General features: G+C 42.4%; 1 protein-coding gene across 1 annotated transcript; it reads right to left on the bottom strand.

Annotated features, from left to right (window-relative positions):
• Nucleotides 1–8,555: 8,555 nt before the first annotated feature.
• On the bottom strand, nt 8,556–9,503 carry LOC115275021 (olfactory receptor 10H1). Its single transcript, XM_029918607.1, has one exon. It carries the CDS (start codon nt 9,501–9,503, stop codon nt 8,556–8,558), a length of 948 nt encoding a protein of 315 aa, XP_029774467.1.
• Between the last annotated feature and the right edge of the window lie 7,122 nt (nt 9,504–16,625).

The following is a 16,625-nucleotide window of genomic DNA, read 5'->3' as shown; positions in this document are numbered from 1 at the left end:
GTGAGGTCATCTCTCTTTCCTCTCTTCCCTCCAGTTCTATGCAGCCCTAATCCACTGTGTTTATAGATTTGCCTGTTCTGAAAATTTTATATGTCATATATATAAGTCATACAATATTTATTTTTTGTGTGTTTGTGTTCTTTTACTCAGCATAATGTTTTCAAGGTCTACCCACATGGTAGCATGTATCAGTATTTCATTCATTTTTATGGCTGAATAATATTCCATTGCTTCAAAAGACCACACACTATCTGTCCATTCATCTCTTGATAGATATTTGAGTTGCTTCTAACTTTTGGCTATGATGAGTAATGCTGCTATAAATATTCATGTACAAGTTTTTATGTGGACATACATTTTCATTTGTGAGGTATATACGTAGGAGTGGAATTGAGGGGTTATATGGTAACTCTATGTTTCATCATTTGAGGAATTGCTAGACTGCTTTGCAAAATGGCTGCTCCATTTTACATCCCACCAGCAGTCTATGCAGGCTCCAGTTTCTCCACATGCGTGCCCACACTAATGTATCTAACTTTTTGATCATAGTCGTTCTAGTAGTAGCTTATTGTGGTTTTGAAGTGTATTTCCTTGATAACTAAGGATAGATATAGTCCTTTTTTTAATTTAATTTTATTTATTTGAGAAAGAGAGAGACAGAGGAAAGCAGAGAAAGAATCTTAACCAGGCTCCGTGCTCAGTGCAGAACCTGATGCAGAGCTCAATCCATTGGCCATTGAATCATGACCTGACCTGAAATCAAGAATCAGATACTCAACCGAGCCACCCAAGCACCCCAGTGAAAGGTATGTTCTTAAATGATTTAACACACATAAGTTCTTTTACTTCACAAGGAAGATAATTATTATTAGTTCCATTTTGAAAATGAGGAAACAGAGCTATAAAGAGATTAAATCCATTAATTAAAGGTCTTGCCCCTGAAGTGGAAAAACTAGAATTCTTTATGTTGGAATTTGGGATAAGAAGCATACATTCCTCAGGAATTACGAGGAGAGGAAGTCAGTGTGTTCCAAGAAGAGATGAAGATGTGGATTGGAAAGAAGGGACCAACTGTAGCAGGCACTGATGAAACGAGCCAGAACTGGAGCTACACTGTTCTCAGGCGTTAGGAAGAAACACCCATCATAAGAGAATCAGGGAGATCTATCTTAAGCTCGACAAAACTGGCTGTAGCATTTCTATGTTTTCATTAGTAGATGTATTAATATGGAAAATACTTTATGTTCAAACATGAAATTGTTTGCTCTAAAAATGCTGGCCCCTTTTGAAACCAGATTCCTGGGTTGTATTGAGAAGATTAAAGGCAGTTAACTAGCAATATTTAGTGACATCCTTTGCTTCTCTTACAAAATGAGAAAGAGCCCAGATGGTAAGACCCACTCCTCTTAGAGTTGTCCTGTAAGAGGTATGTTTAAGTGGCTAGCTTAAGTCTTGGGTTATAGCCACTGCTTCTTAGCTGGTTACAGATCTAGAGACATCTTGGAGTATACAGATTGACCTGGGAAATAGGTAAGAGACTGAATTTGAAAGAGCTGAGGGCAAACATGGCTTCTGGATTATATCTAGGAATGAACAGTCGGTGTGATTCCCTGTGGTCATCAGAGAAAAAAAAATCAGCTTTCTTAATTGGACTGATGAATGTCAGTGCGCTCTGAAACATAAATAAACCATGCTTTTAATTCCTTAGATTTAGTATTAGCTGTTTTAAAAATTTAAAACAACCAAGGAAATTGAACTTAGTGAATGTATGTTGTTTCTGTAAGTGACATATTCTAGACCCCAAGGGCTGGATCAGGATGAGATGTTTGAGGCAGGGCTATGAAAGTGTAGTGTTGCAACCCATCTTTATTTAAAATGTTGATACGCTATTAATCATACATTTTTGCATTAATTTTGGTTTTAAAAATATTGCATTAAATATGATTTCTCTTTTTAAAGTTTATTTTGAGGGAGTAAGCACAAGTAAGGGAGGGGCAGAGAGACAGAGACAGAGACAGAGACAGAGAGAGAATCCTAAGCAGGCGGCAGGCTCCACACTATCAGCACAGAGCCTGGTGCAGGCCTAGAACCCACGAACAGCAAGATCACGACCTGAGCTGAAATCAAGAGTCAGACATTCAACCGACCAAGCCACCCAGGTGCCCCAAAATATGATTTATCTTGATCAATGAATTCTTTGGTGGCCCCTTAAATTTGGTGATCAGGAAGAGTGCCTCAGTTGCTTGACCTTAGTTCCTGCCTTGCTAGACTCCCCTTCCTTGCCCTTCCCAAATAATCTTGCATTTATTTTCCCTGAAAAGGACCAAAAAATGGAAGTCATAATTAACTTATCGGATGATAGAAAATAGAAATACAAATATGTGCCCCAAAATCAGTGTAAACACAACAGGGCCTTAGGTTAAGACCTTCCACACCAGGGGAGAAAGCCCTGCCCCTCTCTGCTCAATAGTGTTGGCCAGGATGCCACCCCCACACCCAGGGGAAGTGTCCCAACTCCCCACCATTATTCAGCTTCCCCTTTCTGAAGTTCCCCCACCCCCTCCATTCCTAGCTGTTTGCCATTCCTCTCTAATGGCCCCCTTTGTGTCACATTCTCTGGTATCCCCAAGGCATAGCCAGAGCCCAGAGAGGTGATTAAAAGGCCTGGAGCACTGAGAAGGGCTGTTGATAGTGAGATCTCCAGACTTTAGGGGACTCTTCTCCCTGCACTAATTAGAGCCACCAAGTGTTTCAATGCTAATTTCTGGAGAAAAAGGCCAGCTTGAGAGGTGGAATTTGCTGCCTTAACTTCTCTTGTTTTGTTTTTCCCCAGTGTTGACCTTGTCCCCCTTTCCCTTGCCAGTTGTCTCCCCAAGGAAGGGTGTTTTAACTCCTCCCCCACCCCCAACCTCCCAGACTATCTCTGTACAAAGGCCTGAGAGATCTTTCTAAAGGGAAAACCTGAAAAATCACCACTCTGTTTATATACCCTTGAGATACATTACAAAGTGTAGTGTGGTTAGGTCACTGCTTCATCTCCAGCTTTACCCCCAGCCCTCCCCAGCTTTCCTGCCCCACAAGTTCCGCACCTGTTCTGTAATAAACCGAGCATGCTCAGACCTCAGGAACTTTGCACAGACTGCTGCTTCTACCTGAACCCTTTCCTTAGTCCTACACACCCATAGGTCTGGCTTTAAATGCCACCTCCTCAGGAAAGCATTTTCTGACTTCCCCATTCTGAGTTACCACCCCTATTATGAGCAACTCCTGTCATAGCAACTCCTTTCTTTTCCTCATAGCATTTATCAAGTTTATCATGTGTGTTCATTAGGTTGATTATTTGTTTAATATCCACGTCTTCCTGTCTGAAGTACGAGCACTGAAATCAGGGGTCATGTCTAATGAGTTTAACATGTATCCCTAGTGTCATCTAAAAAATTGCCTATCAAACAGTAGGTGCTCAATAAATGTTTGTTGAATAAATACAATAGGATTTGTCATCCTTGGCACTACTGACATTTGGGGATGGCTCATTTGTTGTGGTTGGGTCTGTTCTATGCACTGTGGGGTGTTGAACAGCATCCTTGGCCTTCACCCACTAGATATTGTAATACATACCTCCCTCCTGTAACCACCAAAAATTCTCCAGAAACCTCCAAGCATCCTCTGGTGGGCACTGGCAAGAATCATGCCCCTTTGGTGGCCCTAAGCACTTGGTCTGTATCTTGGTGAGAGCCCTGATATTTCTCTGTTATTCCACCAAGCTCCTAGAAACAGGAAATAGCAAGGACAGGAAATAGCAATGGACCCATCTCTGTGCTCTCAAAACTAGGATTTGAGACACATTTGAAAGCTGCAAATCTTAAAAACCTAGTATTGAGTGCAATCGCATGCCAGTCATTGTCAGTCACCCTGCATACACGATGTTACTTAATTCTCAGAACAATCCTGACAAGTGACTACTTTATTATTAAACCTATTTTAATGGTGGGAAACTGAAGCCACGAAATGGAATGTAATTCAACCAACACCACTTTGCTTCATCACTTAACCACTGCATAGGCCTGTCTGCAATTCAGAGCATCTCTTTACCTTTGAGAGAGCCAGGTGTCACCTATCTCTAGCCCCATTATCTGTTGCCACGGTGATGAGTCATGGGGACCATTCATGAGGGCTAGGAGCCACAAAGCGGAGAAGATGATTCTGGGAGAAAAAAGATGCTAGGTCAGGAAGCTTAGCTGGAGCAACCCTTCTCCCAGTGGTGCCCTCTGCTGGACCCCAATCCTCTCCACTGAGGTTTTCCTACTCCTTCTGCAGCTCTGATAACCAAAATGGATACATCAAATTGGATGGCTCCAGTTGGTCATTGGTTCAACTCACACTTCTCCCTCTGATCCCAAGTTTATCAAGCAAAACTTGAAATTATAATGTCATCCTAATTCCTGTGGTATCCATGTGCCAAGCACCATGCTAACCCCTTATAAGCATTGCCTTACTTCAGTCTTACATCTGTCTTAGAAGGTAGGTGCTGTTACATTTTTTCAGTGTAGACTCAGGGAGGGGAAGTACCTGCCTAAGCTCAAACAACGATGTATGACAGTCAGTTTCTCCACACCCACTCCAACATTGTGAATAAACTTGAAATTTTTTGTCCATCTTATTGGATAGACAAAAACTGTACCTTACAGTTATATGTTCATTTGCCATCATTATTTTGAATTAATTTATTCAACAAATATTTGAGACTTACCATATGCTGTGTAGGCATACAGCAGTTTGCAAAATGGACCGAGTCCCTGACCACCTCAAACAACATTCTAGTGGGCAGAGACAGACAATATCTAATAAGCAAATATATGCCAAGTGGTAATAAGCACATGTCAGACAAGTAAAGCAGATCAAAAGACATAAGACATGGCCAGGGGTGTATCTATTTTGTGTAGTGTGATTAGAGAAGGGCTCTATGGTTTTTGAGCAGAAATGTCTTTGAGGAGTTGAGATCGAGTTGCTGTGTTCTGAGATAAGAAAGACTGTGGAAGAAGTGTGTGTGTGTGTGTGTGTGTGTGTGTGTGTGTGTGTGTGTGTGTGCATATGAGAGACAATGAGAGACAGAGAGAGAGAGAGAGAGAGAGAGAGAGAGAGAGAGAGAGAGAGAGAGAGAGAGAATGATAATGGCAATGAAAACACCTGAGAGTTAGATTTAGATTTTGGACACATTAAGTTTGAGATGCCTAGTAGATATCCATGCAGAGATACTGAGTAGGCAATTGGATAGGGATGAAGATAAGAATATCGGAGTTACCTGTGTGCAGGGTGTACATAAAGCACTGATACTAGACAGAATCTCCAAGGAGAAAGGACACTGATAAAGTCCAAGGATCAATATTTTAACTTGTCACTTTCTTTTGTCACTTATTATTTCATTTTATATTTTTACAATAACTTAGTGTCAAGTTGGCAGTAGTTGCTTTGTGTTCCAAGTATGAATGAACCAATGTTCATTTAACAGTCCTTCACTAATGGATGTATCTAACATTTTCCAATCATAAATATCACTTCTCTGAATATACTTATATCTGCAAGAGGTTGAATGACCTCGGTGGAAAAATGGGAAGCAAGTTCAAACCCAGGTCAGTCTGACCTCAAACACAGCTCCCCCTACACTGTCTCCCACTGCTTTGGAGGCCAATGAGGCTTCTCACAGTAAATATTAAATCCAATATTCTGGTTTTTTCAGTATTGTAGGGAATAAATACATTCACCCAAGAAATATTTATTAATCAATTTATATCTTCCCAAGTATCATGTTGATGCTGTGTGATAGTGACCAAGATGGACAGACTTCCTGACCTCAGGAAACTGATAACCTAAGGGATCAAAGTAAGTTAGCATAAGACACTGAGGGCCTGACTCATTGTGGGTACCCAACAATCTTCCATGTTCTCTTTCCATTTAGACATCAGTAGGATCAGAAGACACTTGGCCTTTAATGAAGAAAATGAAAGAGGCTAGCTTGTATTCTTGTCCAGATGGGCTTTGCTGCTGGGGAGGGGGAGTACCTTGGCTCAGTGTGAAAAGAATTCACTGCAAGATCAAATTTATCTTAAAATCATGAAGTAGACCTGAATCCATAGAAATAATCCATCTGTGTCCCAAAGCTCATGCATGGAGGGTTGCAATTACCTGCCTGTGGTTTAAAAGTCTCTTAGGATTGTGGAGTGTTTGGTTTGAGGATGGACTAGTCCTCTATGAAAAGGCAACCCACAAACCCACCATAGGAAGATGGTGTGTGAAGCACTGGGTGGCCAGGACTGGGACTCACAAAAGACCTACACCAGAAGCTTGGCCCTGCTAAGTTGTCTGATCTTGGATGAGTCATGCAACCGTTTTGACCCTCAGTTTCCCCTCTGTCAAAGGGACTGGATGTAAGTGTATTTTCCCTGATCCCCCTTGTGTGGCTATAATGAGATAATGTATATGAAGGGTAATAGGAAATATGCAGTGCAGTGTATATTCTGCAAAGGAGGAGGATGGCCTGGATTTCCCACGTTTGACTGAAATTGTTTCCTACATCCTCCCACTTCATGTTAACATAGGATATTTTTACCACTCAAGTTATAGAGAAAGACTGAATCCACCTTTAGAACAAACAATGAATAGTTTATTATTCAATGTAAACATGAATAAACATATTTTCTTTATTTTACCTTTGGGTAATTTAACTTATTGTTTGTGCATTTAAATATTTTTTAAAGTTTATTTATTTATTTGGAGTGAGAGAAAGAGTAGGAGAGAGGGGGAGCAGGGAAAGGGCAGAGAGAGAGAGAGAGAGAATCCCAAGCAGGCTCCATGCTGTCAGCGTAAAGCCTGAAGCAGGTCTCGACTCCACAAACTGTGAGATTATGACTTGAGCTGAAATCAAGAGTCAGATGCTCAACTGACAGAGCCATCCAGGTGCCCTATTGCTCATACATTTTAATTACATTTGTTGTGCAACAAATCACTATAAACTAGTGTTCATTAAGTATTACTACAACTTACTATTTTTAAATGAAAGAATAAATTCATATTCATAAAAAATTTAAATTTGTCAAAGAAACTTTTTTTAAATTTCATTTTTAAGTAATCTCTACCCTTAGCTTGGGGTTTGAACTCACAACCCCAGATCAAGAGTCTTATATTTTACCAGCTCAGATGCCTCAAGGAAAACTTTTTTTAATGAGATATAATTGGTACATTAATATTGTGTAAGTTTAAGGTATTGATTTGATGCATTTATATATTGCAATATAGTAGTTTTAGCTATCACTGCTATCATGTGATAGCATGTGATATCATGTGATAACATAATTATCATTTCATTTTTGTGGCAGGAACCATTAGGATCTAGTCTCTTAGGAACTTTGAAATTACTGATACAATATTGTCATCTATAATCATCATGCTGTGCATGAGACCTCCAAGACTTATATATCTACTGATTGCAAATTTATACCCTTAAATATCTCCCCAGTTCCCTCACCCCTCAGTCTCTGGTAACCAATGATTCTACTCTGTTTTTGTGAGTTCAGCTTTTTTAGGTTTTGCATATAAATGATACTAGACAGTATTTGTCATTTTTGTGAATACACAAATTTTCAACATAATATAAATACTATTTAGTATGATCAACCTTAAATCCCCCTCATGCCCACAGGGAAGCATTAAGCTGGTCTGATCATGAGATACACTTTTATCCTGGACTCTGCACTCAATGTGGCTCAACAGAGTTCCCCACTGGCCCGTGGGCCACATCACTCTGTAACAGCAGGCGATTTTTCACAGTGGGACTGATTATAAAGACTTCTCTGTGTCTCTGCTGCTGCTCAAGATTCACACTTGAAATGCAGAGGTTTTCTTGACTTTTTCTGAGAGTCTACTCTATTACTCTTTCTAACTGCTATTGTACGGATATGAGCAATGCTGAATTTTGGGTGTTTCCTCTCCTCTGCTATGATCTGGCTTAGTTTTTTGGCCTTACAAAATCCATGTAGGTAGAAAGTGGGGATCTGACACCTTCCATTTCTCCTACCCATGTGGATTAATGGGAATGAGACTAATTAGACCACCCTGGCTTCCATTAGGAGAAGAACAGATCCCAGGTTTGATGCTCCCTGATAAAATGTCCTGCAGCAGGTAAGAATCATGAGATCAGATTTTCTCTGTGTGTCATCATCTTATACATCTTTCCACTCTGAATATACTCTTGATGCTGATTAACCATTGTGTGTACCTTCAAGGGTCCTTATAAACCTTAAAGCATCAGATAAATACAGGTTATTACATGTTTACAAGGTGCCATTTAGGTTTTTTTTTTTTTTTTATGTAGCCTCCACACTCAGCATGGAGCCCGATGTGGTACTTGAATTGATGACCCTGAGATCAAGACCTGAGCTGAGATCATGAGCTGGATGATCAAGCAACAGAGCCACCCAGGTTCCCCTCAAGGGTGCAATTTCTAATGGTAGCATATAGTAACCCAATTTAGCTGTTTCCACGTAATTTCTTCCTGATCGTCATATTTTTTCTGGGTAGAGTTTGCTGAGAAAGGTCTTCATCATGGCGATCTTCAGTTCCTTGTTCCTGAGACTGAAGATGATGGGGCTGAGGAAGGGTGTGAGGATTGTGTAGGTGATGCCCATCAGGGTGTCTCCTTCCAGAGACTGGGGACCCTTGGGCTTGAGATAGATGACAGAGGCAAAGCTGTAGTGCACAATGACCACAGTGAGGTGGGACGCACAGGTGGAGAAGGCCTTGTGCCTGCCCTCAGCTGAGGGGATCCTCAAGATGGCAGCCACAATGAAGGCATAGGAGAGAACTATGAGGAGACAGCAACCCAGGAGGGCCATGATGCACACCAGCCCCACGCCTTTGGCCACTAGTGGTACATCAGTTCCACAGGCCAGCTTCAACAGTGGTGGCACGTGGCAAGCAAAATGGTGAATCTCATTGGATCCACAGAAGGTGAGGTGGAAAACAGCTGTGGTCACCACCAGCCCCATGACCGAGCCACCTACCCAGGACCAGGCCACCAGGCAGGCACAGCCACGGGGGCTCATGAGCACATTATAGCGCAGGGGATGGCAGATGGCCACGTAGCGGTCGTAGCCCATGACGGTGAGCAGGAAGGAGTGGGTGAAGCCGAAGGTGAAGGAGAAGAACATCTGGCTGGCACAGGCCACCCAGGCGATGGTGTGGTGGGCGGATAGCAAGTCGACCAGCAGGCGTGGGGTGATGGCCAATGTGTAGAGGATCTCGGAGATGGACAGGGCGCACAGGAAGAGGTACATGGGTGTGTGCAGGCTGCGCTCGCTCCACACGGTGGCCATGATGAGCAGGTTGCCCAGCAGCGTGAACAGGTACATGAGCAGGAACAGCAGGAAGAACAGCAGCTGAAGGTGGGGGAAGGTGGAGAAGCCTACAAGGATGAACTCTGTCACTGCTGACAAATTGCCTCTCTGCATGGAGACTGTGCCTGGGGTGAAGTTCGAGAGACAGAGTTCAGCTACTGGGTGGAGAAAAGTCTTCTCCCATACCTGGGCCTGCTTAAGAGGGTGTCCCTGATCAATGACAACTGGCATTTGTAAAAATTAGTGGTGAGATACCTTACTAAAATGCAGTCAGAGGTTTTGACAGGGAGAGTGTTCACACCCTGTCCCTCCTAGTCCATTGCAAACTGGCAACTGGACAGGAAGAGATGAATTTGACCCTGGATACTACTCCCTGCCCTCCCAGTGGGAAACCACCATACTTTGAACTCTCAGTTTATTCTAATGGACTTTTTCAACAGCATTCCCAATTTACCCCTTTTCTCCCTAAAAAGTCTACCTTTCCTTTGTTCCCCATGACCTGCCTTTGGCTTTGTGACCGGGTGTTTGTGCTAGATTGTGATTCTATTTTATTTCTGAACAAACACATCTTTTGATGGTAAAATAACTGATGGCTTTTAATTTTATGGTTAACACAGTAACTGAGTTCTCACTCTGTGTCTCTTATGATTTAACCCTCTCATTAACCTAGTAAGAAGGTGCTGTTTTTATCACAGCCATTTTGAGATGGAATGTTCACTCATGAGAATATTGGTGTGCATATAGGTTGGGCAACTTGCTCTAGATGAAGCTGTCACAATGGCAGAGCTAAGACTTGAGCCCATGCCTGGCTGTTTCCAAAGACTATGCCTTTCACTATCCTTCTGGTTTGCCTCCCAGAATGAAAACGTTCCTCCACTGGGGCTTCTGGCCATTGTCACTGTGTCCTACGTCCTTCTGGTAAATCCTGTTCTTCCCATGGCTCAGTGACCATGAGACACCCCTAACCCATGTCTATAATCCTTGGACCAGCATGTACCTCTAACTTAATACAAATCAGATTCTTTCTCTGGAAGTATCTGTACATGGAGTCAGAGGTAAGAGGTTGTGTAGAAATAACATTCTGGGTGTTTTCCAGCTCCCATGAGGTATATCTATATGCTCTAGGGCAATGCAACATAGACACCCAACAAAGGGACATGGGAGCCAGTTAACCTGAATTCTTGTTCTGCCAACTGTGTAAAAGTAAGCACATTGCTTCACCTTTCTGTACCTCCATGTTCCCCTGCCTCCCTCAGCATTGTTTTGAGAAATAAATGAGTTATTCTTGGAATGTGACCTTACACACAGCAAGTGCTACCTTTAATAATTAAAGCAACACACTAATTGAGCAAATGTTCATAGCCTATGATCAAGAAATAACTTCAATTGCATGATTTTTCAAAGTCTCTTTATGAATAACTTCACCATTTTTAAATGATCTTCTTTTATTAGGGAGTATATAAAGCTTTAAAGGCTATAAACCACCGATCTTCTTTCTGTCTCTTATTTGCCTGTCCTGGACATTCATCAAAATGAAACCACACACTATGTGGCCTTTGGAGTCTAGCTTCTTTCATTCACCATACTGTTTTTGAGGTTTAACTGCATTATAGCATGTAGCATTCTGAGAACCCGGCTGCCTTTCTGTGGTTAAATAATATTCCACTGTATGGATAAACTGTATTTTGTCTATTTACTCACTGCTTGATGGACATTTGGGTTGTTTCTACTTTTCCACAGTTGTGAATAGTGCTGTATGAATATTCATTCATGTGGGTGTTTTAAAGCATATCAGTGGTTGACAGGGGCTGTGGAGGGAGAACTAGGAATTACTGCTAATGGACACAGGATTTCTTTTCGGGTTGATGAGAAAGCTCGGGAATGAAATAAAGGTGGTGATTTCACAATACTGTGAATGCAATTAATGCCACAGGATTGTATGCTGTAAAATGGCTAAAATGGTAAATTTTATGTTATGTGTATTCTACCACAATAAAAAAAAATGGGAGAGGGTGAGTGAATGCCCTATTAGGTGGGCAAATGTCCCTGATCAAGCCCTGACAGGCTGGTAGTGAGAAATGAAGGAGTAAGCAGGTACATTGGTGACTGGAGGCTGCATTCCTCAAATATCACCAGTTTCCAGAATTTCCTGGCTTCCCTCCCCTGGAGTCCCTCAAAACCTTCCCCCAATTTTGGGGCAGCACCTGCCCACAGGTCCCCAAGATTGTGTCTCTAACAACCCCCCAGTCAGTCCTGCCCCTCTGAAATCTCAGAGGAACGAGTCAAAGTCAACAACGTGGAAACAAGAGCCTCCGAGAAGAGGCTGAATGGGTGAGACCAGGGTCATGTGGATTATGCTCACAAGCCTCCAGTGGGTCTAATGCAAGGTTTCTCAAGTGTGAGACTCTTGACTTTTGGGGACAGACCATTCTCTGCTATGAGGGGTGGGGTGACAGTTCTGTGAACTGCAAGGTGTTTAGCAGCATCCTTGGCCTCTACCAGCCCCCACTTAGTCGTGACAATACAAAATGTCTCCAGTCTTTGCCAAAGTCAACCCCAGTGGAGAACCAATAACCTAGGAAGTGCAGTTACAATTCTTTGGCATGTTCTCTTTACCCTAGTCTTGGTTCCTTGCCTTCTCCACCCAGCAAATGCCTGTTTAAATGCCATTTAAATGTCCTCCTGGACATTCTCTTCCCAAAGCAGGTTTAATCACTCATTCCTGCATCCTTCCAAAACAACGACTCTTGAGTGAGTTTAAAACTCCTCGAGCCTAATTTTATCATGACCGTCATCATAATGTGTCATGCTGGGGGTGCAACTGTCTCTAGCACTGGATTTTGAGTTCTTGATGAGAATGGCTACACTTCATTGGATGTGTTCTATAGACTCAGCACCTATACTCATGTGTTTTGCATTTAATCATTACTCCAACATTATAAGGTACCTGCTATGATCCCCATTTTATAGATGTGCAGAATTGCACAGAAGACACATCATTTGCCCGAGGGATCATGGTTCTGGAATAGAAAAGCCAGGATCTGAACTTACATTTGAATGACCTCAAAGATTATCTCTTCCTAACTTCTCTGTCATACTCACCACTCACTGATGGCTGTTAATGAATACTAGAGGCCACTCCCAGGATCAGGGAGATGTCAGCTTCACCATGATGGACCATTCACACACTCCCTCCCCATATCAATTAAGATTACAAAAAAGGAAGAAGGTGTATAAGAAGACAAGAAGTCACCATGTCCTGAGGAGGTGGCCCAGGGCTGTATATACCACCCTCTGGAATGATGGGGGTGCAGAATGCAGTAAGAAGTGTGCCCATTCATTCTGGAAAAGATAGAACTATGGACACAGTAAAAAGACTGGTGGTTGCCAGAGGCTCAGCAGGGGAGAAAGGAAGAGATTAATAGGTGGGAATTCAGAGGTGGGGACAATGGTGGCTAAGCTGGTGAATTCTTCTGTATGATACTGTAATGGTGGATACGTGACACTGCATTTGTCAAACTCATAGAATGTACAACATGAACAACAAAACCTAATGTAAACTGTGGGCTTTTGTTAATAATGGGTCAATATTAGCTCAGCAACTTTAATAGAGGTACCTCACTAATGCAGGATGTTAATGGGAAATACTGCATGCAGGGAGAGAGAGAGAGAGTCTATAAGGATTCTTTACACTATCTGGGAGGCCTGGGTGGCTTCGTTGATTAAGCATCTGACTTTGGCTCAGGTCATGGTCTTGGTGTTCATGGTTTAAGCCCTGTGTCAGGCTCTGTGCTGACAGCTCAGAGCCTGGAGCCTGCTTCCAAAACTGTATCTCCCTCCTGTCCCTCCCCCACTCGCACTGCCTCTCTCTCTCTCTCTCTCTCTCTCTCTCTCTCTCTCTCTCTCTCTCTCTCTCAAAATAAATAAATAAATAAATAAATAAATAAACATTTAAAAAAAGGAATTCTCTGCACCTTCTGCTCAAGTTTTTATAAACCTAAAACTGCTCTAAAATGTGAACCCCATTAATTTTTTAAGTAAAAAAGAAGCCATGATGGGTGTGGGTCCAGGACAGCAGATGAGTGTGGGTCCAGGACAGCAGAGAGGAGAACTAAAGCCCTCCTAGCATTGATCCTCTAGCAAGACACCTGACGAATTCCTCTGTAAGTAAACCAAATGCACCCAGAGAGAGAGTGTGTGATCTGGATAACTGGAGCTTAGACAAAGCAAAGACAGGGCTAGCTCCTGCCCACATACACCCCTAGGGCAGGGTCTCCTCACTTCAGCATTAGGGACATTTGGGGCTAGATCACTCTTTGTGGTGGGGACTGTGTGTACTTTGTGGGATGTTGAGCTGAATCTCTGGCACCCACAGATGCCAGTAGCACCTCTCAGTTGTGAAAACCAAAAGTATCTTCACACATTGTCATATGCCTCCTGGAACAAAGAGGTGTCCCTGGCTGAGAACCACAGGCTTGATCTCTCCTGTCACTCAGAGCTCCGTCTTGCCTGACCTGTCTGCCCCCATCCTGGCTGTCTCTTTTTAGTGAACCCCTTTGGTTTCCCTTCTCTGCATCCTCCTTCCCACCTCAGCCATCTTCTACCTGCCTGTCTCTCCCTCTTTTCATCCTTAACTCCTCACCATCACTCTATCTGTTCCTAGGGCTTCTCTGATGGTTTACATCCCTGGAGGTGCCTGGAGCCTCTCAATCCTGAATCCTCCTCTCTCTCTCTTTTCATTGCCTCTCCCTGTTCCTTTACTATTTGTTTCTGGGCAGGACAGAGGGAGAAGAGAGGTGAAAAGTCAGACAGATATCCTGGGTAACTTTGAGTGGCAGCTCTTCTGTCTCTGAGCCTCAGTTTCTCACATATCCAATGAACTTCTTTCATAAGGTAATGTGAGCTCCAAAAAAGATAATGCCTGTGGAGCAATCATCACACTGCCTTGAAGCCAGAAAGTGGAGCCCTGTTGCCCCATGACATAAACTCAAACCGTACAAGGGGTTGTATAAACATGGTAGCTTCGCTGAGTCTAGGACAGATGCTGGTTCTGCAGGTCTCTCCTATCCAGGTGGAACGTGGGGAAGGTGACTCACCTGGGGTCGAGGCTCTGCATCTGCCTGTGCCTCACTCCAGTGGGAGGTCCTGGATTGGCGTTTCTCTGCAGGTGAGGGTTGTACAGGTGAAGACCAGGCTGCAAGGCAAGGAGTTTCCACCCTGAGCCTGCCAGCTGGGCAGGGAAGTTTACCTGAGCATGACCGCCATTATTTATGCCGCCTCTGCTCCCGCCTGCTACCTTCTCTCACTGTGGTCCTACTGCCTCTGCCTCTGCTACAGGGATCCTAGAACCCCTTGGGGCCCTCTAAGGGAGGGGCAACCTCAGAGAGACTATGTCCTCACTTTTCTTCCTTCCCTGCCTACCAAGAGTAAATCAATTACCTGTGCTTCTCAGGGACTCAACCAGAGTCCAATTCTCTGCAAATGTTGGATTTGGGTTTTCTGACATTGACAAGATGGAACCAAAGAGTCTGCCTAACATGCCCTATTGACTTTCATCCTTCTCCATCCAGGACATTTGCCCAATTAAATATCTTTTCAGAAGATTTACAACATCAATAAACCCACAACTATTTGTATCTCCTTATTAAATAATTGAAATGCCACCAATAAGCCTAAAAGTCATGCAATGGCCACACATGTGATCATGATAATGAATTTGATGGACACCCTTCCAGACTTCTGTATGCATGTGACCATGTGAACACACACAAATCCATAAGATTACTTTTAAGAGTTTTTGTTGTGGTTTAAGATAGATATCTTTCTGTTGCGTGTTTTTGTTTTTTTGTTTTTGTTTTTCGTCAACATCACAAAGTGAAATCCATGTTAGTTTATGGAGACCAAGGTTTCTGGTCCTTGGCAGTAATGACATATGCGATTGGGTCATTCCTTGCAGTGGGGGTTGTCCTGTACTTTGCAGGAACTTTTACAGCATCCTTGTTCTTTACCTGCTAGATGCCAGTAGTAACAAAATGTCTCCAGATATTACCCAAATCACCCTTAGGTGAGAACCACTGCTGTAAAACCCCATTTTTATTAAATCAATTTAATATTCAATTTTATAAATATGTAGTGTATATTTCACTGATAAGCACCTCAGTTGCCTACAATTTTTCACCTTGACTAGGAAGAATGCAATACATATTTTTGTGTGTCATCTACTACCCTCAGGCACTATCAGACACAAATAAAGTAATGAGATGATCGGGTCATAGGAAATACGATTTTTAAATTTAAAAAGAATTGTCAAATTAAACTCCCAAGTGGCTGTGCTAATTCATGCTCCCAGCACCTGCGTGTCAGGGAACTTATTTCCCCACACCTGCACTAACATGTAAAACTTAATTTTGCCAATATGGTTGCCAAGTGGCCTTCCACTGTCGCTTTAGTTTGCATTCCCCTACTTACCAGTGGGGTTGACAAATCTCCATTGGTTACAAATCATATGAGTTTCCTCTTTATAATATATCTGCCCAAAGCCTTTCTTCATTTTCCTGTTTGATTGTCTTGCCTTTAGTGATTTGCAGGCATGTTTAAAGAGATTCTAAACATTAATTTTGTCTACCCATCTTTTTCTTTTGCTTTTTGTTTCTTGTGCCTTTACTACTGTTCCTGTCAGAAACATTCTCCTTGGTTTCTTCTAGTGCTTTTACACTATAGTTTTAGGGTTGAAAAACTACTCTCGTAGATTTTCTGTTTCTATAAATGAAGTTTTATTGGAACACAGCCATGTCAATAATGGATATTTTTGTGCTCTGAGGACAGAATCAAGTAGTTGTGACAGAGACAGTGTGGCCTGCAAAGTTGAAAATATTGACCATCTGTCCATTTACAGAGAAAGTTTGACAGCCTCTCAAACTTTACCAAAAAATACTGTGCAAACATTTCAGGTTGGATTTTAACTTTTTTTTAGGACTTTTTTTGAAAAGCAGTTTGAGGTTCTTAGCAAAATTAAGGGGGAGGTACAGAGATTTTCAGTAAGCCCCCTACCCTGCACATGCATAGACCCTCCCATTGTCAATATCCCCCACCAGAGTGTGACATTATATGTGTTTCAGATGTATAACATAAGGATTCAATATAGGTGTATATTGAGAGTAGGCATTCTTGTCATTTCTGATGTTAATGGGAATCTTTCTGTATTTCATCATCAGGTAGATTGTTTGATTCTTTCAG

This window comes from Suricata suricatta, chromosome 12 (assembly GCF_006229205.1).
Source record: "Suricata suricatta isolate VVHF042 chromosome 12, meerkat_22Aug2017_6uvM2_HiC, whole genome shotgun sequence".
In the NCBI taxonomy this organism is placed as follows: domain Eukaryota; kingdom Metazoa; phylum Chordata; class Mammalia; order Carnivora; family Herpestidae; genus Suricata; species Suricata suricatta.
This window is presented reverse-complemented; position numbering and strand designations above follow the sequence as displayed.